This window comes from Ciona robusta, chromosome 12 (genome assembly GCF_009617815.1).
Source record: "Ciona robusta chromosome 12, ASM961781v2".
Taxonomy (NCBI): Eukaryota; Metazoa; Chordata; class Ascidiacea; order Phlebobranchia; family Cionidae; genus Ciona; species Ciona robusta.
Genome location: NC_143246.1, coordinates 3612533 through 3638412, shown reverse-complemented (window position 1 = coordinate 3638412; position 25880 = coordinate 3612533). Strand labels below are relative to the sequence as shown.

At 34.4% G+C, this 25880-nt stretch overlaps 3 protein-coding genes and 1 long non-coding RNA gene across 5 annotated transcripts; 2 read left to right on the top strand and 2 right to left on the bottom strand.

Annotated features, from left to right (window-relative positions):
• Positions 1–8: 8 nt before the first annotated feature.
• Positions 9–7101, bottom strand: LOC149726896 (E3 ubiquitin-protein ligase E3D-like). Of its 2 annotated transcripts, none has more exons than XM_089890912.1 (11): positions 6906–7101; positions 5063–5205; positions 4707–4869; positions 4045–4166; positions 3824–3957; positions 3354–3511; positions 3160–3283; positions 2708–2816; positions 1911–2169; positions 1135–1230; positions 9–594 (listed from the first exon to the last, which is right to left on the bottom strand). In XM_089890912.1, the coding sequence occupies exons 1-11, from the start codon at positions 6986–6988 to the stop codon at positions 432–434; spliced, it is 1554 nt and encodes a 517-aa protein (XP_089747038.1). In that variant the 5' UTR covers positions 6989–7101; the 3' UTR covers positions 9–431. The 2 variants fall into 2 exon arrangements, with proteins under 2 accessions (XP_089747038.1, XP_089747039.1); XM_089890913.1 differs by having other exon boundaries at positions 3160–3268.
• A 3411-nt stretch (positions 7102–10512) lies between these two features.
• LOC149726895 (uncharacterized) lies at positions 10513–14026 on the top strand. Its single transcript, XM_089890934.1, has 3 exons — positions 10513–10711; positions 11415–11570; positions 13725–14026. The coding sequence occupies exons 1-3, from the start codon at positions 10556–10558 to the stop codon at positions 13860–13862; spliced, it is 450 nt and encodes a 149-aa protein (XP_089747060.1). The 5' UTR covers positions 10513–10555; the 3' UTR covers positions 13863–14026.
• Positions 14027–16167: 2141 nt separating this feature from the next.
• LOC149726893 (caspase-3-like) lies at positions 16168–25708 on the top strand. The gene is made up of 6 exons (XM_089890933.1): positions 16168–16553; positions 16976–17123; positions 17882–18060; positions 18459–18609; positions 22848–22945; positions 25343–25708. The coding sequence occupies exons 1-6, from the start codon at positions 16254–16256 to the stop codon at positions 25499–25501; spliced, it is 1035 nt and encodes a 344-aa protein (XP_089747059.1). The 5' UTR covers positions 16168–16253; the 3' UTR covers positions 25502–25708.
• Positions 23885–25377, bottom strand: LOC149726894 (uncharacterized). The gene is made up of 2 exons (XR_016386308.1): positions 24591–25377; positions 23885–24223 (listed from the first exon to the last, which is right to left on the bottom strand). It is a non-coding gene; the product is annotated as an uncharacterized LOC149726894 (long non-coding RNA).
• Positions 25709–25880: the final 172 nt, after the last annotated feature.

The following is a 25880-nucleotide window of genomic DNA, read 5'->3' as shown; positions in this document are numbered from 1 at the left end:
CAAACATGTTTACTGAAAACGTTTATTTGGCAAAGAAACAAGTTTTATAAAAAAATTATAAACTGAACAGTAAACGATCCAAACAGCACGTTTTATAACAGCAGCAGTTGTTCAACAAGGAGCAGTTTATAGATTTAGGCAGCTTTGCAAAATTAACTATAATGTAAACATTTTTAACACATTTCAGATCTCAAAATTACACGCTAGCGTTTAGTTGTATTGTCAGCACTCAGTGGAACATATTGAATAAATAATATTTTATGCGTTAGCTATACTAGACTAGCTCTTACTGCAGTGGAAATTTCATTTATTTCTAATAAATGTTTCAAACTGCAATATTTTTTTCATCCAGCTTTTTTGTTTTTGAATTTAAATAAATTTTGAACTGGAATGGAAATTTTGGAATATTGATTTTTAAAATAAACGATCTGTCAATCAAGGCGCAAAAACCCGACTACAAAGTCACCAAACACACGATATGCTACTGGCATTGTAAGAGTGCTGGAGACAAGTACAAGCAACATCTGAACACATATTTCATGTGGGTAGGTAAGTGTGAGGGTCCGTTCGTCTTTTAACCACTTGGCTGTTTGCCTGGGAAATAAACATATATACACAAATATTATGGTTATGTTTATTAAGATTCATAGGCAAAATAGTGAAAATACCCAAACACATGTTTAATAGTTATGTTCTTTAAGATTTCCAGGAAAATTATAGTTGTTGTGCTGCAACACATTGGTTAGGTCAATTTCCTCCAAAAATAAGATAGATTCTAGCAATCACCCCAATCTAATGCTCATAATGGGTTCAAATTAGCAGTCATATATACATACTATACAAAAAATGTAGAAGGCAAAAAGATGATCTTTTATTTTTTTGTTTCTATTAAAGGTTCAACTTGATAATTAAATAAACGTAAATAGCTCATTTGTCTGCTAGGTGTTATTTTCTTTCAATTAAATGTAAATAAGTTTTTAACTGTAAGCATGTTTTAACAACTGTTGTTTTGTTGCTATATCCTTTCTTTTCATTTAAAATATTTCTAATTCGCTACCGTAATCGAAGAGACAAATAAAGTTATTACATTATTTTGATACAGGTACTGCCGAAAACACATTACTCAGTACTCACTGTTTCATTTTTGGATTGTCTGTACTTGCATACATAACTTTCACAATACGTTCGCAACCAGTTGGATCGGCCTCTCGTATCTCATTGCATGTACGCCTGCAAAAAAATTAAATTTATAATTTTATGATACTTCTTCACTAAACCCATCAGTGACCACTGGGTTGGAGCAATTGCCGTTAAGTGTCTTGCCCAAGGACACATAGGGTCGCAATGGTAGCAACTACAAGCCTTAAACCCATTACCTGTGGGTTAGGGTGGGCGAGCTAACCACTTTGCCACGGAAGTTTTTACAGTTAATTAGGCCTTTTAGGCTAGAGACTACCAAATAAATTTAACAATGTACCAATAAACCATGATTACATTGTTCAAACTGCAACAGGATATAAACATTTCAAACATTGCACAGTAATGTTACAGTATAAAGCAAAAAATGGCGGGAAATTAAACTGGCAGACTTTTTATAAATAAATTCATTTATTTTTTTTTAATTGTATACACCTATGTAAATAAGTAAACCTCATACCACTAAACCAGTTACTTAAAAATCAACTACAGAACACCAACTAAATAGACTGCTGTACCAAATAATTTATTTTGTATCTGAAAAAAAATGATAAAATCCCCCTAAGTAATCACCCACAAAGTAACATACTCGGTAACTCGAAAACTGGCATGAGGTGTATGAAACAAAACACTCATGTTATAACGACCGTCATTTCCCGGCCCACGTGGATAACATAAGTTAAAAGTTACATTCATTTATCCATTTTACTTACCCTATTGAGATAAGATGAGTTGAAAATGAAAATAATTTTTCGATGACTTCAGCAACTTTATTCCCCTGCATACAGGGAGGGCCGTCCCTTCTTATGCGATCGTTCTCAACTTGATCTGATTCTTCAGTAATTTCCGTGAACTGTCGACTTTGTCTGCCTTTACTGTGGCTTGCATGCCCATCTCCATTGCCATGGTGACATACACCAGAATTCTCTGTTGTTGATTTTCCTTTTTTCATTTTCACGTTATTTGATTGAACTGTATAGAAAAAAATCTTTTTAAATAAAATGTTTTACATTACTTTTTTGATTATCTGGTCTAGCTGGGGAAATATTTGAAAACTAGGTGAGATAAGGGAGGAATAAAATTGAATAACAAAAACCAATGGAAGTTACTAATGTGCAGATCAACCAGATAACGTGTGATTGGTGTGAAACAACAAAAAAACCATGAATAATATTAGTTTATTGTTCTAGCTTAGGTAAAGTAAATTGGTACCAATAATTATAAAGATAATTTTGAATACTCAAACTATATTAACTATAGGATGGTTAATGAAATACATAAATACACTGTACAGCATTTGTAAAGTTGGTTTATTTTTTGTATGTTTTGGTGGGGTTAAGACCAACTCAAATTACAATATCCGAACAATGTTAAACCAAATTTATCCTCCAAAATTTAGGCTTTCAAAAACTGTGTAAAATACAAACATTTGTAAAAAAAATGTAGAGTTTCAAAAATTGCGTGAAATACAAAATTAGAATTGTATCTACATAGGTAGTGTATTACTTACTTCTGGCATTTGTAGAGATGCTGCAAAACTCCCGGGTTGATTCTGTGATTTCATTCACAGATTTTCCGTTGTTTACGTACAACCTTGTGCTTGTGTTCATCACTCGAATCTAAGAAGAAATTATGAAGTTTTAAGAACCATGCTTCTTTTTCTGTTACATTATACCATTAACCTATAAAGACTATTAATTATTTGGTGGAAAAACATTTAACATTTTTGCCAGTTTTAGATGGGTGTTTTATAAAGAAAATAGTTATTTTGTTTAAATATTATAATAGAAACTGCTGATTCAATCATGTTTGCTGTTCCTTTTGTAAAATGTTTATTTAGGCATTTTTCAGATTTGTACAAACTTAACTATAAAGCTTTTTGGGCAACAATATCCAAAAGATTTTTTTCTAAATAAAGTAAGAAAGGCCAATAGTTAAAAAATAATTAAAGATATATTATACCAGCACATGCACTTTCTCATTCAAGTCTTGCACAATAAACATGTGGGTCGCATGCACGTCAACCGCGTTCGACAGCTGCTGTGCAAGGATTCGTTCAAGAAAGAATTCACTGAAAAAGACGGGCCTGTAAAACAGAGTCTTCCAATCATTACTGACAATTAAAAAACTCGAAAATAAAAGAAATTTGCACCCACCTTACAAACGTCTCAGATAGGTGTTTTCTCAGTGATAGAACCTCAATGCTGTTTTTGTTAAGCTTGTATGCTTCTATGGTGCTTTTCTCATAACCAACAGCTTCCCCAAGCACAGCCCGACAACGAGAGCATTTCATTTCTCTTGAGGTAAGAGCTCCCTGTAAAGTATGTGTCACAAACTCATGTGTATGGATATTATGTTTAGGTTATTAAGTCATTCAATTCTATAGAATCTATAGCATTTACATAAGGTATTAAAACAAAAAATGAAAATAAATAAACACCCATAGTTATATAATATATGTGTTGACTTTTGACTTATAAGCAGGCACAATGCTCATAAAACAAAGTGCCGTTGCAAACATATCAATTATCATTGCCCTGCCACACAAGGACCAATAGGTTACACACACTCAATCTAGTTTACTGTGAAGTAGTGAAACTAATTAGGTAATACAGTGCATTTCTACCTCTTTTGGTAGGTAGTCCAATTTTCGAAGTAAAATATTTTTCCTCTCCACTGTCTTAGTGTGCACCATGATATGAAAGTCGCTGATAAGGCAATCATTTTCACGTGGTTTTAATACTCCATTTGTAACAAAAGCTGCAAAATAAATTTTTAAATGTTTGGTAAATTGAAATTGTAAAGCACATGTGTTTGTTGCTAAAAGTAAGCACAAATTTCTCTAACCTGGCGTTGTCACTTTTTCTTTGTTGCTCTCTTTTTGTTTGTGTGAATGACTACAACACGACCAATTGTTAAAGAGATCTCTCCAACTTTGTGAAGGTAATGGCAGAACTCGGTTAAATTTCCTAAATAGATAAACCATTTTTTAATATTAATGAATAAATGGAACTTACTCATCTTTGCATGACATTTTAGTTACCACATATCTTACATAATTTTGTGAGTGACTAATTTTCCGGTCCGATTTTATTTATATGTGGATGACAATTTAAACATTCCGTAAGACACCATAGGCTTAGAGAAATTAAAAAATCTGTTGCTCAAGGGGCAAAAGACCATGCACACACGACACACAACAATAGTAATGTTGAGTCTTGAATATCTATTCCTTCTCTGCGTAAAATCCCAGCGCTCCAACAACTATGGGTTGCTCGCACCAGACTATAACATTGCACATTACAAATTACATGTGTTCAAGGCACAGGTACTCTATACTGAGATTTAATCAAGTTTGCAGTTTCTTTTGAAAATATTTCTAAAGCTTACTATTTATTCATTTTTTACCACATATTGTTAGTACAAACAAATGACTATGGTTCTGCAGTAAGTAAAAAGGCGGGCAGATCTACAACTGAAATTTGATTAAAACATCGTAAAAAACTTACACATTTTTAACAAACAGTGTTAGACCACAAGTTTTGCAGCCACACTGGCTTGACCCACGTTCGAGACGACTGATTTCATTCGAAACTCTCTTCACTGTTGTACTTAACAAACTGGTCTGAGGTTCAGGATTTGAGTCGCGGAGCTGTAAACGCATACCAATACCTGGAAGAACAATTTTGTTTCATCTTATTTAAATTCTTATATAAAGCAAGTTACACTCATATTCATAATATATATTTATATATATGTTAATTTTATATTATCCGTACAATTTTTAAACAAAATGCCTAAATACCAATCATTTTTTCCTTTTTAAACAAATTAATGGGCCAATTTTTTTAGTTAGCCTACACACCTTCATTCATATGTTTTTGAATAGATGTACATGATGTAGGTTCAATGTTCACAACTAAAGGATAAGTCTCAACTGTGCCATCCCCTCTCTTGGTTTGAATTTTAGATGGAGAGATCTCGATGCTGTCTGGATGGTCACTACCTCTATATTAGATAATTTTAAATAAATCATTGTTACAAGTTTACCCTCACATAGATATATATAGCAGTATAGGTATGCATCCGGCACTTGGTTAGCACAAATGCCTTGAACCTAGAGAAAATTGGTTCGAGGCTCGTCACTGCTACCATTGGGGGCGGATGTAAGTAATACCGCCGCCGGTGATCAGTGAAAATTTTGGTCCCAAAATGTTCCTTACCTAATACCCACTATATAATTTTTTTTTGGAAAAAAGTCAGGCGTTCCTGTTGAAATGTAACTTAAAAAATGAGAAAAAACGTGCTGCGTCACCATAATTTGCCTGACTTGCATAAGGGTAACCATTTCCTACGTCACAATAGCGATATGTTACGCCACAGGAGTGACATATTACATACGTTACAGCACGTTATAATCTTGATTTTCGCCATGTTTTATGCTAGGGAAAACCCCAAGCCCTAACCCTTAACCCAACCCCTACTTTTAACCCCTAACCCCCCAAAAAACTAACAAATTACGTAATCTGTAACATAGAAATCAAAGGTGGTAATAAGCATTCCATGACGTAATAATCTAACCTTTGGCGGCTCGTGTGGAAAATACGGTGACGCAGCACGATTTCGCGCATTTTCAAAGTTAATTTTCTACACGAACGCCCAAGTTTTTTTTAAAATAAATTATACAGCAGGTATCATGGAGACGTAAGGAACATTTTGAAACCCAAATTTTTACTGGTCAGAAGCGGCAGTATTACCCTATGTAGGAATGCATATTACAGAATTTTGAATCCATGAGATTCGAATCTGACTACGGCTCTACGGGATTCGGTATTCTGTTTAATGACGTCATCACACGTCATCTCATATACTATATTAATAGCATTTTTAAAACTTATTAGTTTTGAAAAAAAATATTTTTGTGTTTGTGGGACTTTCAAGAGTAAACGTTTTAAAACGTCTTTTCATAGCCTGCTATACGTTTCATGACGCAAAAACTACCCAAAAGAACAATTTTTGATCATTTTACTGCTCATGATCCAAAAAGGCTGGTATGAAAGAGTCAATAAACTGACTTATGTGGGTAAGATTATTTTTTCCTATAAATATAAAATAATTTGAAATTCTAGATTCGGAATTCTACATTCGAAATAAAGTATTCTAGGATATCCTAGAATACCTAATTATTCTGTAATGTGCATCCCTACCCGTATGTGTCCCTTGGCAAGACATTTAACAGCAATTGCTCCAACCCAGTGGTCACTAATGAGTTGTCCAAATTAACAGCAATACATATAAAACTAATCACCCACAAAGTATTATACACGGTAACTCGTAAGCTGGCATAAGGGGGTGAAATAGAACACCCATGTTATAACAACTGTGGTTTTCCGACCACAGGAGGATTATTTTATCACTAACGATATATAAATTTATTTGATAACAATATATATGCACAAAAGGATATATGGTGCTAGTGAAGAGTCTTCCCCCACCTTATTTGCTAACCACTAACCCCTAACCACTAACCCCTATAACCACTACCCCCTAACCATCAACATAACCCCCTACCTAGGGGTTAGGGGCTAGTGGTTAGCAAATAAGGTGGGCGGAGATTCTTCACTAGCACCAGATATATTTCCAAGACGTTAAAATATTTAAGGCAAAGAGTTAACACAACAGGTCATTAACATAAAATAGTTAAAAACCTTAAGACGAGATCAACTGCATGAATTCGGTCGTAAACCTCCATGAAATAGGAGCTGTCTTCACTTTCAGTTCCATCGTTCATTTTTAAGCTGCAACACGCCGCCGAACATCTATATTTACTCTATATATCTAGAAAAGTTATACAGCGAACCACGTTACTAGCATAATGCCGCGATAACTTACAAAATATGGTAAACACTTTTCGTACAATATTCCTGTCATGTTTTTTCTTTTTGTTTTAGAATTATAAGTGCAACTACTTTGTGCCGATTAAAAAAAATTAGGCTCACCAAAAGTTCAAAAGGTTTTCGGTTGTACTACACAGAACAGTTTTTGCTAATACCTACTTTTATTTACAAAATATCATTTGTAAGACACCAATGTTACTTAAACGGAATACGGTAATATTATGAGAGAATGCGTGAAAAACCGTAAGCGGGTGGTCCACACGAAAACTGTCAAAACAAAGGTACGGTATCTTTTCTATTTCTGTGGCTCCCAGAATATTCCAACTCTGCTTTTCCAACCCCGCTACTCTCTTCCAACATTGTTGTTGTTGTGTAATTAAGTAAACAGAAATAAATCTTGGTTTGTGTCAGACAACATATTTTATAGTGGAGTGGTGTAAACTTGACGCGGGGTGGTAGAAAACTTGTTTAAACCGTGTTTTTTTGCGCTCTCATTTGGTGATAGACTGCTAAAAATGTTACAGCGTTATTCAACAGTATTCTCAGGACTAATAAGCCGACGGCAAAGCCGATTATTGTTTTTAACTATGAAAAATCCTAAAAAACAGTCTTTTTTGAATGTGTGAAAATAAACGTGGTGCTGATATGGATGAAACTAAATCACACGAAAAAAGCATAAAAACTTCGTACAGTTTTTGTCTCATAAAACCAATATTATTTTATTTTAAAAATAACTGAGTTATGTAAATTTTAGAAACATAGGCAGAGATTAACTTGGCTTTAATTATCGCTGCAATAATAACAAATTATGTCACATTTATGTTTGTGTATATAAAGTTTATTTGGGAAAGAAATTAACACAGCATGTTAAATTTGTTGGATTACACACACTTTGTACAATATTGTTAATATAAAGAACTTTCAACTTGGTGTCCCACCTACATTGTAGTTTTGCAGGTGTTTAGGCCTATTGTTTTGTTTGTAATTCAAGAATTAATACCTCATTGGTAAATCAAATATGATATACTGATATAATAATAAGACAATGTATAGAAAATATTTTCGGAATTTAGTCACAGCAGGCACTTTTTTAGGAGAAGTTGCCTATATGTGAGGTTCAATGTAACAATACCAAATGTGTGTCAAAAGTGCAAAGTTTTATGTTTTTTTATAAATATTCTGTTGGTGTAAGTTTTTCTGGTAATAATCTGAATACCAATTACTGTTTTGACAATACCAATTCTTCATATGATAAAATACTGTAGGAAACATTTAAAAATTTTGAGTTGTTCCACTTTACCCCGCATGTTTGCGAACCGCTCAAATAGCACATGATGTGCGAGTCCCAAAAAAACAGTTGTGTGTTTTAACATAATTTTGTGTTTTCATTTATTAACAGTATGATGGTTCAAGTTTACGGTATTACCCAAAAGCTAAATATTTAGATTTTTATATACGAGGCAGATTGTGCTAAAATGTCCCAATTTCTCCCACTCTTCAATACATATATTTCTCTCTGCTTAAATCAGTATATGCTCGCTAAAATTTTATACGAAACAAAATAATACGGTTTCTTTACTATATTTAGTTACATAGTAAGATGGGTCAGATGGGACACCTTTGCATTCTATTATATCGTCCCACTTGATAGTAAACAAAGATCATATTTATAAAGCATTATAAAATCGCAATCTTACGTCTCCCATAGACCGTTGTTAATTGTTGAAAACACGATTAGGATATTTGGATATTATGTGTTAAAGATGTCCCTTCTTCCCCCACAGTACTATATGTAAATAATAATTGACGACGATGCAAGACTTCGGGCACACTATAGCTGGACGTTGCTACCGTTGGGCGTCTGTATTCTTGCAAGTCACCTAACAGCAATTGGTTTAACCCAGTGGTCTCTTATGGTTTGTCGAAATTGTCACCCATACACACAGCCTTCGAGAGATATCTCTAATAGGCCGTGATCATACATTAAAAATACTAATATTTACGCACAAAAGTCATATGTAGTAACTCGTAAGTGGGCACGGGGTGCACAATACAAAACACTAGCGTTTATAACGACGGTAATGGCCCCGACAAGTGAGAATAAATAGGTTTCGTTCATTCACTTCTTCTTTTTGGATTCCCCTATGTTTGTGGTGCTTAAGCGACCGAGAGGTTCCGCTTGAGTGCAAACTGAGAATAAAACTAAAGAGAGAATCTTGTTTTGCTGAAATGTATTGCCGCACTTCAGCAACGCAGCAAATTCCTTCGGGTTCCCCTCACCCCAACAGAATAGCCAGCATATTTGTGGGTTAATGAGCGGGAGGGCCACCCATAAATGTAACGGTAAAGCACTTTCGTTCACAAAGTTGGCGTAAAGAATTAAGAAAGAACTTGTATACAGAATGTACCGTATCCTATTTAGTAATTAGCCCAATTTCCCCAAGACAGCAGTTAAAACAATGCACATCAGCTTCAATGCAATTCTTTTTTTGCATGCCAATGTTGTTAAACTAAAGTAAAGAAGTAGCCACTGTAGGCTTATAATCGAGTATTATATTCCCTACACAGGAATTTAGTAACATGATATGACCTTCTCATACACTGTGTCCCTGCTTCGCTGAAATGGCACAGAAGCGTATGTTTGTTACTGTAGTAGCGGGCCTTTGAATCATATACGAGAGAAAAGGCATTCTTCATTTTAAAACTGTCCATTGGAAGCGACAGCTGTTGTTATCATGGATCGTTATGTCACAGATTGTGTGGAACGTGAATGCGATATGTTGCTTTAGTTTATTTCTTAGCAGATAATACGTTTTGTTTTAATTTGCGGGTAGCCATGTAAACAATAGTATTATGGAAGTTGTGTATTTGCGTGCGTATAGGATTTGATTAAGTGAAGTCAAACATTTTTAATTTCGCGTTTTAATGTGGCAAAGCAGACTTGAATTGATTTCCAAAAGTTTCAGTCATTGCAGGCGAAGCATAGCAGCAGACTTTAAAATACGCCCAACGTTTCGCGCTTTATGCTAATAATATTGGTATCGATGTAAAACTGTCAACCGAATATATTCACTAAAAACACTAAATGGTAGAATTTGTTTACTAGGTCCCGTTTGAGCAAATATAATTAAATAAAAGGTGTTGTTCGTACACTGAACAGCTCTTTGACACGGCAATACTATATTAGGGCGGGGGAAGACGGGACAACTTTAGCAAACATTTACATATAATATCCAAACATCCGGATCGAGTTTTAAACGATTAACAACGGTCTACGGGAATTGTGAGGATATGGTTTTATAAATCTTTAATGTTCTTTGTTTACTACCAAATGGGACAAGAAAATAGAATAAAAAGGTGTCCCATCTTCCCCCACCCTACTATATCTTTCGCCCGGAATTTTTTTTTTGAAACCTAAAACAGACTTTTTTTCAAATATTCCAGATTTTTATATTTTAAACATGTCTGATGTGGAAGTTCCTATAGAACCGCCAGCTAACCGTGATGTTGATATTGGTGACTCCAACGATCCCCTATTTGATAAACCCATCCAACACCACCATCAAGACAAAAAACATAAAAAGAAAAAACACCACCATGGAGGGCTAATAATACAGGTAACGTTGTAGGATCGATTTTTATAATTGGTATATAATAGGTTGGGAAGATGGCACGCCTAGTGATTTTATTTTATCGTCCCATTTGGTAGTAAACAAGGAACACTCGAAGAAATATAAAACCGTATTCTTACGACTACCATAGAACGTTGTTGTTAAATGCTTAAAATACGATCAGGATATTGTGCGCTAAAGGTGTCCCGAGCATCAGTGACGTCGCGGATAGAAACATTAATGGCATTTCTTTGAAAATCTGTGTGTTTTTCCTACTAAAATAAAACTAACGATACCTTTTTTTGTTTAATTTTGTTCAATATTCAATAGATATACTAATGTGGGGTAAGGTGGGACAACTTTGGCACATCATTTTCCAATATCCTGATCGTGTTTTTTACAATTAACAACGGTCTGCGCGGAAGTCGTGGGGATATGGTTTTATATTTTCTGAATGTTCGTTGTTTACTACCAAATGGGTCGAGAAAATAAAAGGTGTCTCATATTTCCCCATCCTTCTATAAATGGAGTCTGCGTACATGTTTAATCTTAACCAAGACTTCTGACAATTCTATTACATGGAAAGTCATATACGAAACATATTTATTAAAGTAAGAATGCAAAATTAGTTAAAGAACACTTCGTTAATTTAAAAAATATATTATTATAGCTAGTTGCATAAACCTTCCAATATTACTTGTAATTTTAGACACTTCCTCCATCGCCTCGTGATTGCTGCGACTTCCTGGACCCTTACTGTAACAACGACCTTCATCTCGCAATTATAACCACAGTATGTTGTTGGTTGCTTTTGGGAGTCATTCCAGTTGTGTTTGGATTCGTTTCAATATATTACGCGATCAAGGTATATATACAGCAGGGTGGAGAAAGATGGGTCCCTTTTTTGTTCTATTTATTTTCGTCCCTTTTGGAAACAACGAATATTCAAAGAATTATAAAACTGTATCCTCACGACTTCCAGAGACCATTGTTAACTGTTTAATACACGATCTGTAGATGTTTATATGACATAACCCTTATAGCAATAAACTACGAGTAAGAACACCAGATATAGATCAAAGAGTAGCGCACTCTATATGGTAGGGTGGGGGAAGATGGGACACTTTGTCAGACGAGACCATTTTTTAAATTTTCTTTTTACGGACCCCCCATTTAATGATAATCAGGAAAATAAGGTTACAGAATTATTAGACAGTACTATCACGACTTTATAAAACGCCTGTCAAAGCTGATTACTGTTTTTAAATATTAAAAAAATATGTAAAATAGAAACAGTATACTTTGAACAGGTAAAAAAATGCGAAATAGTAAGGTGCTATTTTTTAATGCTCGCTAAATCATAGTAAAGCCAATGATTTTTTTGTTTGCGTGTGCGAACGATTAAACTAGTTTCATAGCTTCATTAAACAACCTTGAATATTTCGTACAGTTTGATTTTGTCTCATAAAACTAGTTTTAGTTTTGTAAAAAAAAACACTGAGATATAAGCATAAAGAAAATAGACAGGGGTCAATATGACTTTAATTTGAGATAAAAAGAACAACAAAATATCGGTTTAACGTTATATATATGAGGTTTACATGGCAAAGAAACTAGCACAGGCTGTTAAACTCGGTAGGTTAACTACAAGTTGCAGAATATTGCTAATGTAAATATATTTCAATTTAGAGTCCCATCTTCCCCCACATTGTAGTTTTGTATGTTTTCATTGCCAAACTTTGAAAGATTTGCTTTTAATTTAATAGTTTATACCTTAGGAAGTTTTCAACTATAAGATACTGATATAATAAAAAGATAATATTTTGAAAACATGTTCGAAATTTAGTCATTTGCTTTTCATTTGGTGATAATTTATAAGAAGTGGCTTGTGCCAAAAACAGAGTAGTAATACCCAATTTGTAGGAAAAATAAAAACTTTATTAATAGTTATTACCAATTTTCTGTTATTACAAGTTCATATACATTTGTAGGATACAATATTTACCCATTGATGTTTGAACATTACCCATTGTCGTTCATACAATACCAATTGTTATGCAATAATATAATGTAGGCTATAGGTAACATGTTAAAAACTATAACAATAGGGCAAGAAAACGAATGTTTAGACCTAATTTTCAAAGCGTACAGTATTATTTCGTGTTAGTTACGTATATTCCTATTTATAAATACACTTAATAATCAAAATTAACAATGATTTTAAACTGTCCCATCTTATTCCGTGTGTTTTTAAATTTGTAAAATTTTACCTGTTGTGCGGATCGCTAAACAACTCCTCGTGTGTTTTATTATATTTTATTAAATTGGTGTCAATTAATAAAGGAATGATAGTACTAATTCGTGGTATTAGCCAAAAACCGTCATCTATTTTAATTTTGGAAATATTTGGCAAAATGTGCTTAAGTGTCCCATCTTCCCTCATTGTACTATATCAACTTTTGCGCTGGGTTTATAATTTGAGGTCCAAAGTGGCAATTTTGTCAATTTATAAACTTTGCTAATTTCTCTTGATTTAACATAATGTTTACTGTACGGTGTACGCACTTTAACCTGATTTATAATTACCCTAACTTACAACATATGGTAGACCGGAGAAAATAAGACATTTAGGCACATATCTCCCTATTAAAAAAAAACAAAACAAATGCGATTTTGGGACGATACCTTAAATTTTTACTGTCATATATTTATTAATTGACAACACTCAGAAGAAACATATTAAAACACAAGCACATATAGTGTGCTTGAACGATTCGCAAAGCGGCGGGATGAGGTGGAATATTTCAAAAGTCTTGTTTATTTTGATAAATAAATGATTTGTTAAGAATACGCCTTAATATCAAGAAATAATATTAACTTTTTAGTTTCTAATAGGTTTTTATTATTTTTAGCGATTCTATTATAGGGCATTAGGTGATGTATTATATTGGCATCAACATCATAGCACAATTTTACCTCGTACATTGATTTCGCATACACCGTATGTTTTACTACTCAGGCACGTGATACAAAAGATGAAGAATTGAAACAAAAGTACTCCAGTAAGTCGCGCAGTATCTCTTGGGTTGGAATGCTACTGTTCACCGTGGTTGTCACAATAGCGGTTGTAATACTTGCAACTTGTGGTATACTATAAAGTATTTCACTAAGTGGAACAATTTTGCTTGCATATTACTGCAAAAGTGTTGATTCATACACCTAACTGAACTATTTGTAAAAGTAACTTTATACGTTTGTAGTAATTGTCATACAGCTTTTGTGTTTCTTGTGTTTTGTAGAATAAACATTGCGAATTTCTTTACAAGGCTGATGGCGTTCAAAGTTGCACCTGTTTTTAAAGAAGTCGTAATTTGCGTATCATAAGTTTCAATACGAAGTCGTTAGACACGGGTGTTCTGTTTCATATACCTCGTGCCAGCTTACGAGTTTTAGATCACTTTTGTTGAATTTCACAAGAGACAGCACAAGAGACAGGGAGAATTTTATTATAATAGGGTGGGGGAAACGGGATACCTTTAGCACATACTATCCAAACATCCTGATCGTGTTTTTAACTGCCAACAACGGTCTAATATACGGGAGTCGTGAGGAAACGGTTTCACAATTTTCCGATTGCTCTTTGTTTGCTACCAAATGAGACGAAAGAATAGAATAAAAAAGTGTCCCATCTTTCCCCTCCTACTAACACTTATCACCACGTATTGATAATGCTCGTTTAACTAAATGATTCTTTGTAATATTAGCATGTAAATAATCGTTTTTGTGGTCATACAGGCAGCTGATGCACTGATTCCAAGCTAAGTGACGTAAGCGGCGCAACTTTATTGTGTAGCCTAACCTGTAACGCAGTGTTAAAGAAAACCTTGTTTATGACAAGACGCGTCGCAAAAATTGCGGCATGCAACCTAAGCCAGTTTTAGAAAATGTCTCCGTTTGGGAAAATTTTTCGTGACAGCTAACAGTAACGCCAGAAAGTGTGAATAGGAATAAACTAGTTATTATATTTGGAAACGAATTGTTCGTCACCCACGTGAAAATGAGAAAAACAAAGCTGGTAGTTTCCAAAAATTTCAGTTTGTCACGCGTAAAATATTTGCGTGCGCGTTATTGCAAGCAAGGAATTTTGTTACTCAATACGTTTTCCAAGTCAAAAACAAAATACTGTTCAGTACATCCTACACTGTTGTCCTACAGCAGGGTACAATATATTACAGTTTAAGGTTTTATTAACAGCGTATTTTAGATATAAACACCATGTTTTTTTATTCAGGGAAGGCGTAACGCATAGAAACGAGGGTTATACAATAATACATCGAACGGTTAACATGAATGTACAACGACAAAATCTCGGCCTATAAGCGCATTGTATAAGGTCTATAGGATGTACGTGCGGGTTCGGAAAACACGTCATAACAGTTAGCGTTATAAAGATTCATCCTATACAGAAATTAGTCTTTTGGGGAACTTAAGCGCATACTCGGGATGCTTTTGTATAATATTTCAGGTATAAGAACATTTTTACTTTAATTTGGATATACGTGGTAGGTCTATACAGCTGGGTTTAAAAGGAAATACTTGCTTTCTAAGCGCACTATACATGTGTACAATGGCAGGCTATCAAGACAATGTATATTGTGTACCGGTTCGTGAAACACTAAGCTCATTCACGTCACGCCACTGTGCGTAATTGTTCACTATTTATACGTAACAACCTGCGACTTTTAAAGTTAAATTAGTCTGAAAATAAAATATATAGTGGGCTATTGTGGAAGATGGCACAGCTATAGCACATTTAATATTCAAATATCTTGATCGTGTTTTAAACAATTAATAACGGTCTGTGGGAGTCGTAAGGATGGGGTTTTATAATTATTTGATTTTTCTTTGTTCACTATACCAAATGTGAACCTGTTGGATTGTTGTGAGTGCTTGTGATATGTGCTCAAAGCGTATAACTGTATATGCATTATTTATAGCCAAATATCTAGCACATTGTAGTTATTAGTAATAGTTAGTACCAGAGTCCGATATAAACATGAGTTATTTCATCACCATAGAAATCTTACAGGGCAACCAAACGGGGCTAATTTCGCCGATTGTTTACCCTAGCAACGGGAATTTTTAAACAGATTTTTCTGCTTAGTCGCAGTTTATTTATAGAACTCAAAAACTTCAAGTCACTTTTGGGCTTTAATAAATCTACACATCTACTTGAAAATTTGATTTTCTTTAATCTGCATCCTGTATTTGTATTAAAAACATAAAATATATTAAATTTAGCTATATACGTTCATATTTATATTATGTCTATGATTAATTTAGCCCCATTTGGTATGTGCTATGTGATTTCTATGGGCGACATGAAATAACTCATGTTTATATACGGACTCTGGTTAGTATGTATAACTTTAAACGTACTATGCTGTAAACACATGCAAAAATTGTAACAACAGTGTTTTTAGTAAATAAAAACAAATATACGCTTTATCATGTATTAGCTACAGATAGAAAATTTTGCTTAATTCAAATGTCTGAAAACAAGGAAAAGGATATTAGAGAATCGTGGTCACAAGAAAACCTTCCAGAAGCAGGTCATGAGATAAAAACAGAATTGGACTTGAATTTAGATTTTTCTCGCTCTGACGCAACTGATGCGGGAGGATTTGATCCCAGAAGTGAGGGTACTATTACGGAAATAGGAGATACTGATCAAAATGAAACTATCAAACGGGGTTTCATAAGCCTTGATGAGTTGGGCGAAAACTTTGATTTTTGCTACAACATGCAACATAAAAAACGTGGTCTATTTGTGGTGTTTAACCAAATGGTAAGGTTAGAGATTATGTAATAGGATGGGGGAAGATGGGACACCTTTAGCACATATTATCCAAATATCCTGATCGTGTTTTAAACAATTAAAAACGGTCTATTGGAGTCGTGACGATAAGGTTTTATATTTCTTCAAATGTTGTTTGGTGTTTACTATACCAAATGCGACGAGAAACTACATTAAAAAGGTGTCTTATCTTTTCCCACTCCACTATATTTACTAAATATACCGTTAGAATACTTTAAAATATACTGTTCCAAGAAATCACTTTTTTGCGGTTTTGTTTTTTAAAAACTTTGGTGTTACCTTAGACGACACATGACCTTCTATACCTGTATGCATTTTTTGCTAATATTGCCCTTTAACATATACACCACAACACGGGAGGAGTTGATATTATGAAATATACTATTACTCAGAAATTCGACAAACACCTAAAACTGAGTGAAAGAACAGGCAGTGACAAAGACGCTGCAGCTCTCCTCAAAACCGCTGAGTTGCTTGGTTTCGAAACCGAAGAATATCTGGATCTTGAGAGAAAACAAATTCGCAGAAAACTTTATGAACGTATGTTTACAATTTGATTGGGTTGTCTTTGTTAACTATTCTTATATTAGAGTGTTCGTTTTGTATTCAGTAAATACCCCGAAGCTCGGATGCAATTATTGTAGATATAGTACTGTGGGGGAAGATGGGACATCTTTAGCACGTAATATTTAAATATCCGGATCGTGGTTTAAACGATTAACAACGGTCTACGGGAATCGTGAGGATACAGATTTCTTTTACTACTAAATGGGACGAGAAAAGAAAATATGAAAAGGTGCCCCTTCTTTCCCCACCCTTCCATACACGGTGTGTGATTCGAGCGGCAATCGTTCCAACCGAGTGGTCATGGGTTGTCCAAATTCTCAGCCACATACTAGAAAACAAAAAAGACCCGCGAAGATGCACGTTTAAAGTGGCATAATCGGACGTACGTGTACTACGCACCACCAATCGGCGTTGTTATATTTAACTATCCGCTATACAAGGATAATTGGTCGTTATACTAATTTAAACAGAAATTTTGAACTATTTTTCGAATTTTTAAATTTTAGTTGGAGTTAAATATGTTAACGTTTATTTCCGTTATAAATGTTGCAGAGCACTTTTGTGTGTTGGTTAAACTACCACGACAGTCGTTGTAACTCGGGTGTTGTGCTTTACAAACGTTATGTCCACTAACGAGTTCCAACGTTTATGCTTAGCATACGAGGCAAGGGTTATAGCCCAAAGCCATGCAGCCCCAAAAAAGATTTCTAGTAACTGTATACTTCCAACAGTTTCGGAGATGGACCATGGCGATCACGATTGCTTTGCGTGCGCTATTCTCACTCATGGTGGAAAAGATAATATCTTATATTCGCATGACGATGAGATGAAATTAAAAGATTTTACCACTCCTTTCGAAGCAGACAAATGTCGTTCGCTTGCATCGAAACCAAAGCTCTTCTTTGTACAGGTAGCCAGTTTTACACTGACATTTGTTAACGCCTTTTAAGTTTGCTTCGAATTAAGGCACACATACTGTATATAGTACTAATGCAAAACCGAATGCATTTTTGAGTGGGTTAGCTTATTTTCCATAAACAAAATTAATAAAGAACATGCTTACACACTGTATTGTATATCGTAGAGTTGGGGAAGAGGGGACACATTTTCATTCTATTTTATTGTATCATTTGGTAGTAAGAAAAATGTTCAACGAATTGTAAAACCATATCCTGACGACTCCCATAGACCGTTGTTAATTGTTTAAAACGCGATCAAGATATTCAGACATTACGTGTTAAAGGTGTCCCATCTCCCCCCACCCAACTTTATACACTGATAAACTAATTTTCAAAAACAACCTTACAGGCATGTCGTGGGGACCTACTTGACCGAGGAGCAAAATTAATTCATTTGAAACAATCGACTGGCGACATGTTGGACCGCAACCCAAGCAAAGTTGAAAGTTACACAATTCCTGTACAGGCAGATTTCTTGATTTCTCAAGCGACAGCACCAGGTACATGTTGTTATGATGTTGTTCCGGCTATTTTGAATCGATTTAGTGAACAAGTAATAATATTAACTGTATTTGTCTCTTCAATTATACGGTAGCGAAGATTTCGGAATATAGTACAATGGGGGAAGATAGGACACTTAAGCACATATTGCCAAATATTTCCAAAATCAAAAAAGATGACGGATTTTGGGTAATACCATGAATTAGTACTATCATTTCTTTATTAATTGACAATAATTTAACAAAATATAATAAAACACACGAGGAGTTATTTAGCGATCCGCACAACAGGTGAAATTTTACAAATTCAAAAACACACGGGATACGATGGGACAGTTTAAAATCATTGTAAATTTTGATTAATAAGTGTATTTATAAATAGGAATGAACGTAAATAACACGAAATAATACTGTACGCTTTGAAAATTAAGTCTAAACATTCTTTTTCTTGCCCTATTGCTATAGTTTTTACCAAAGTTAGTATAGACCAAGTTAGGAAACGGATTGTAAAACAACGAGTCTTGTTATCCATTGTCTCGCGTCTATGACGTCATAGTCGCCACCATTACGGAGCCCACGGCATAGCATTTTATCATTGCTGGATGCTGTTTTTCGTTTAAATAGTGCGATTTTTTAAAAGCCAAGCACTTCTGCGCGTAAAAATGGCTTTCTACTAATGTTATATCTTATCACAATAATAAACCTCACAAAATAATCAACTTTTATTGAACACTCAATCGATTCAAGAGTAAAAAAACAGAAAATATCAAGTTTACTAAACAAAAACATAAAAGAACGTGTTTAAAATATAAAAATATAAACAAAACGCATAACATTACCATAAACTGATGTATCTATCTGCAGTTTTGCATGTTAATTGCCGTGATTTTACTTTTTGGCTCACAAACTGAACACGTATATAGGCTACCCGGTAACGAAACTTAAGGTATCTTTGTAAAATTTGCCTAATATCGAAGTGACATTGAGGAAAACAATACTGAATTACTATTTTTGGTCCTCTGCTTGAATTAGTAAGCTACCTTTTCTGCGTTCCGGGTCTTTATGAAATCGGAAAACGCGAACACATTATCTGCTAGTACTTAAGCAGTTGGGAGCTGCATGTCCACTCATGTTGGATTATAAATGTAGTAAAGAATGGCTCTGTAGGTTCGTAGGTATGATCATATATGATTATGTAAACAAAGCTGATTGCTGCTAGTCTTAATCGCCAACGTAAAGTACCCTGTTAAACCACACTTTACGCCGAAAACCAGTTAAAATACTAATTTACTCCACATTAATTCCCAGATTTAATATTATATAACAGGATTTATATTAGAAATTATATTTTATATGTTAAAACAACCGCTATACGTGTTTTCTAGCTTTGTATCGCTTACAAGAACTAAATGAACACATGCCGACCATGCATTTGTATAGGCGATTCACGCTCTGTGGGCTCCGTAATGGCGGACACGAGCACCGTTTCCTAACTTGGTCTATACTAACTTTGGTTTTTACATGTTACCCATACATTATATTATTGCCTAACAATTGGTATTGTTTGAACGACAATGGGTAATGTTCGAACATCAATGGGTAAATATATTGTATCCTACAAATGTATAAGAAATTGTAATAACAGAAAATTGATTAAAACTATTGATAAATTTTTATTTTTGTTACAAATTGGGTATTACTGCTCTACTTTTGACACAAGTCACTTCTCATAAATTATCACCAAGTGCAAATGACCAAATTTCGAATATATTTTCAAAATATTATCTTTATATTATATCAGTAACTTATAGTTGAATAACCCCTGAGGTATAAATTACTAAATTAAAAGCAAACCTTTCAAAGTTTGGCAATGAAAACATACAAAACTACAATGTGGGGAAAGATGGGACTCTATATTGAAATATATTTGCATTAACAGTATTCTGCAATTTTTAGTTAACCTACCGAATTTAACAGGCTGTGCTAGTTTCTCCATAAACTATATATATATAACGTTAAACCGATATTTTTTGTTGTTTTTATCTCAAATTAAAGTCATATTCGCCCTTGTCTATTTTCTTCATGCTTATATCTTAGTGTTTTTTTACAAAACTAAAACTAGTTTTATGAAACAAAATTAAACTGTACGAAATATTCGAGGTTGTTTTATGAAGCTATGAAACTGGTTTAATCGTTCGCACACGCAAGCTAAAAAAATTTCGGCTTTACTATGATTTAGCGAACAATAAAAAATAGCACCTTACTATTTCGCATTTTTTACCTGATCAAAGTATACTGTTTCTATTTTACATATTTTTTTAATATTTAAAAACAGTAATCAGCTTTGACAGGCGTTTTATAAAGTCGTGATAATACTGTAGAATAATTCTGTAACTTTATTTTTCTGATTATCATTAAATGGGGGTCCGTAAAAAGGAAATTAAAAAAAGGTCTCGTCTGACAAAGTGTCCCATCTTCCCCCACCCTACTATATATATTTTAAAAGAAAAGGCAGGATTGCGCGACAAAACAACAGTTGTTAAAACTTGCTTATTTACATTTAGTTGGAAGAAAATAAGCGTGGTCGCTACACCTAGCAAATAAACAAGCCTTTTACGTTTAGTTATTATCAAGGCCATGGCCTACTCAATACACGGCCTCGGAATACACCGAAACTGCTCAGAAAATAAGAGGGCTATTGACGCGAATAATGCCCATTATAATACATTGTTACGTCACGGTTTTATGAATGGATTTCCTTCATTTTGAATGCAGTTTGCAGTTGTTGGTAGGTTCAATACCAGTTCTAGGTTGTTTTAACTTACAGTTTATCACAGAACGTGTCGCAGGGATATTTTCTTGTTTAGTTAAAATCATACCAGACATATGAAGCAGGGCAAAAGGTTTATTAGTATATAAATATCAGTTTATTAAGCATAAAGAGAGACGAGCAATCAGATTCAGTTCACCAACACAGAAAACCTACGTTTTGATTATATTTAATTTAGTAGACAGGCATTTGGCAAGTTTTATAATGCAGCACACCTTTATAATTTTATTTAGATTAAATTCTAAGCCACCAGAATTATTAAGCAAGCTATTTAAGCATGGTCAATAGGTGTTCCGTAGTTGGATAAAAATATTTGGATAAGGGTACCATCTGTGCATGTTATGATCATGAAGAAGTGGCAAGAAGATCTGGCAAGAAGAGGAAGAAAGACTAGTCAAATTTAAACAGCGACAAAGGTCTAAAGTTATAGACACAACACTTAAGTACGAAGGGAGGCTATCGTGAGTTTGTTTGTATTATACAGTCTTAATTTATGATGTGCTGTATGACCCATTTTTTGACCTCGAGGAAGAGTCTCTGTGCTGCTTTAACAAAAAAAACCTCGAGTAGAAAATGGGTTATGAGCAGTAGAACAGATCAAGGCATAAGCACCTTGAGACAAAAGGCTAATGCTTGTGTTTATCCAATATCCTATACTGTTATCCTATATACCTATATATTAAGGACCGGTTTTAAAAGTCCACAACGGACATATCAATTAACTTACTTGTTGTTACTGCGGTGTTCTTTTGCTAGATATGCATAGGCTGTCTTAAAAAACTTCTGTTTTAAGCCAAATACTATTTTCACTCGGCGACTGAGCCAAACTAAACTGTCGGTAAAACTTACTTGTATGCCGCACGTGGTTAAAAGTAACTCCTATCTGTTCAGTCATGCTTAAACATTTATAAAAAATATAAGATGTTGATAAAATAACCCGAAAAATAAGGTAATTTAACCGGGAATGGTAAATAAACTGTTATTTGATGCAAAAACTACAGCCAGACAGCAAAATCCATTCATAAAACCGTGACGTAACAATGTATTATAATGGGCATTATTCGCGTCAATAGGCCTCTTACTTTCTGAGCAGTTTCGGTGTATTCCTAGGCCGTGTATTGAGTAGGCCATGTCAAGGCGAGGCACACCCTAAAAAGAGCTTATACGGATCTAGATTGCAATACCTAAATTACATGTATATGTATATATAGCATGCCCACATGATTACTGACAATAAAATAAAAAAACTAAATCATGAACACGTAACGGTAAGTTGACTAGGTTAAATAAATATACCGTGTATATTGAACGAATTGGTTATTTTTCACACCAATTTCGTATTTCTAACTTTTAACCAATGGGCTTGAAAACATAACCCTATTCCGTCCAATGTTATTCCCCTTCGTAGATTATTACGCTTGGAGAAGTTCTGACAAAGGATCTATTTTCATTCAAACACTTTGTTCAGTTTTTGAACGCTATAGTGACGAAATGGACATAATGAAGGTACATATCACTAGTATATGCATAGTGCACTAACATGGTAGTTTAGCTGCCTTTTTCTCTCACTCGTCACGCATGACAACTTATATCTATACAGTGGCTTTCGAAACATACGGGGATTGGCTTTTAGTGGTAATGGAGTTAGTGTACTCATGGCCTACTCAATACACGGCCTAGAAATACACCGAAACTGCTCAGAAAATAAGAGGCCTATTGACGCGAATAATGCCCATTATAATATATTGTTACGTCACGGTTTTATGAATGGATTTCCTTCATTTTGAATGCAGTTTGCAGTTGTTGGTAGGTTTAGTACCAGTTCTAGGTTGTTTTAAAGGGCCTAAACACACCCCACGTCACTTTTATTTTTTATGGTAAATTCATAAAGCGACCGTTTTATTGATTCCAAAAATACTTTGCTTATTAAAATTGGTCCAGTATAGGCGGAGATATTCGTCCTCAAACAGTGATCTCTAGCGCTATCTTTTTTTTACTACGAGCTCCGTGATTGTGACGTAGGAACGTACTAGTCACGTGACTGGTTCATTCGTAAAAGTGAAACCTGCGTTTTTTTTGTGCTTTTTTGCGTTTTTTTTGTTCTCTCGTTTTTCGCTGAAAACACTGCCTCTCGCCTTTCTGAATGAGAGCGGCCACGCTTCAACAATTTTGTTACGTGTTTGTCACGTGGGTAGTACACTTCTCAATTTTTTTCGCCACGCAACTTTCAAATCAGTTTTTTGAATTTCACGGTGTTTGAGCTGGAATATCTTTGGTTATACAGAACCGATTAAAACAAGTAAGGTGTCGTTGGAATTAGAAAAACACACTCTATCGATTAAAGCGAAGTACATTTGGGGTGTGTTTAGGCCCTTTAACTTACAGTTTATCACAGAACGTGTCACGGGGATATTTTCTTGTTTAGTTAAAATCATACCAGACATATAAAGCAGCGCAAAAGGTTTATTAGTATATAAATATCAGTTTATTAAGCATAAAGAGAGACGAGCAATCAGATTCAGTTCACCAACACAGAAAACCTACGTTTTGATTATATTTAATTTGGTAGACAGGCATTTGGCAAGTTTTATAATGCAGCACACCTTTATAATTTTATTTAGATTAAATTCTAAGCCACCAGAATTATTAAGCAAGCTATTTAAGCATGGTCAATAGGTGTTCCGTAGTTGGATAAAAATATTTGGATAAGGGTACCATCTTTGCATGTTATGATCATGAAGAAGTGGCAAGAAGATCTTCAATCAGTAACATCATCAATATATTCTTTAACAACAAACAGACATGTGTAAATAATTCTGTCAGGAAGGAAGACAAGTAAAATTTAAACAGTGACAAAGGTCTAAAGTTAGACACAACACTTAAGTACGAAGGGAGGCTATCGTGAGTTTGTTTGTATTATACAGTCTTAATTTATGATGTGCTGTATGACCCATTTTTGGACCTCGAGGAAGAGCCTCTGTCCTGCTTTAACAAAAAAAAACCTCGAGTAGAAAATGGGTTATAAGCAGCAGGACAGATCAAGGCATAAGCACCTTTAGACAAAAGGCTAATGCTTGTGTTTATCCAATATCCTATATTGTTTTTAAGGACCGGTTTTAAAAGTCCACAACGGACATATCAATTAACCTACTTGTTGTTACTGCGGTGTTCTTTTGCTAGATATATATAGGCTGTCTTAAAAAACTTCTGTTTTAAGCCAAATACTATTTTCACTCAGCGACTGAGCCAAACTAAACTGTCGGTAAAACTTACTTGTATGCGGCACGTGGTTAAAAGTAACTCCTATCTGTTCAGTCATGCTTAAACATTTATAAAAAATATAAGATGTTGATAAAATAACCCGAAAAATAAGGTAATTTAACCGGGAATGGTAAATAAACTGTTATTTGGTGCAAAAACTACAGCCAGACAGCAAAATCCATTCATAAAACCGTGACGTAACAATGTATTATAATGGGCATTATTCGCGTCAATGGGCCTCTTATTTTCTGAGCAGTTTCGGTGTATTCCTAGGTCGTGTATTGAGTAGGCCATGGTGTACTATGGTGTATAGCAGTGCTCTTAACTTTTTTTGGGTTGGTAAACCCCTAAATTGTTGTGACGAACTCATGCACCCCTGATTGCTTTAACGTCAAACTAATGACGTTTCGCAATTCCCAGTGATGCAAGATATAGAGTTAATATAAAAAAATGTAAGAAAGTGGCTAAATTGGTTAAAAATGTTCAAAACTAAATATTAATGCTGACAATCGTTGAAGTTTGTGATGCAACCTTGTATATCCTTTTGTAATGGTGCCCCATTGAAATATTTTGTGCACACCGGTTGAAGAGCACTGGTGTAGTGCCAAAACGCTCAGGTAAATAAATTTCTTTTGCCGTTAGATTTTAACGCGAGTGAACCGTGTGGTTGCTTTCAACTTCGAGTCTTGGACACAGCGTCCTGACATGAACCATATGAAGCAGATTCCATCCATCACCAGTCAACTAACTGCGGAACTATTCATCAAAAAGCCAAAACGAAATACCAATCCGAGCACTTAATTGTACAAACAGTGGGATCTACTGCTATTAAATAAACAGCCTGAAAACGTTTTTTATTTTAAACGTGTATGCCATACCACAAGAAAAGGCAGGAAAATAATGTTTAAGCTTGATTACCAAACCGTACATATTATTTTGTGCTATTTTACGTGTATTACTAATAATAAATTCATCTAATATTTAAATAAACTTAACAAGAATTTTAAACTGTCCCGTCAAATTCCATCTGTTTTCGAATTGCTAAAATTACATCGGTGAGCGAAACGCTAAATAACTCACCATGTGTGCCAATATATATATTTCTATTTTGAGTTTGGAAATATTGCGCTCTTATATTATAGTATAGGGTGGGAGAAGATGGGCCACTTTTTATACTATT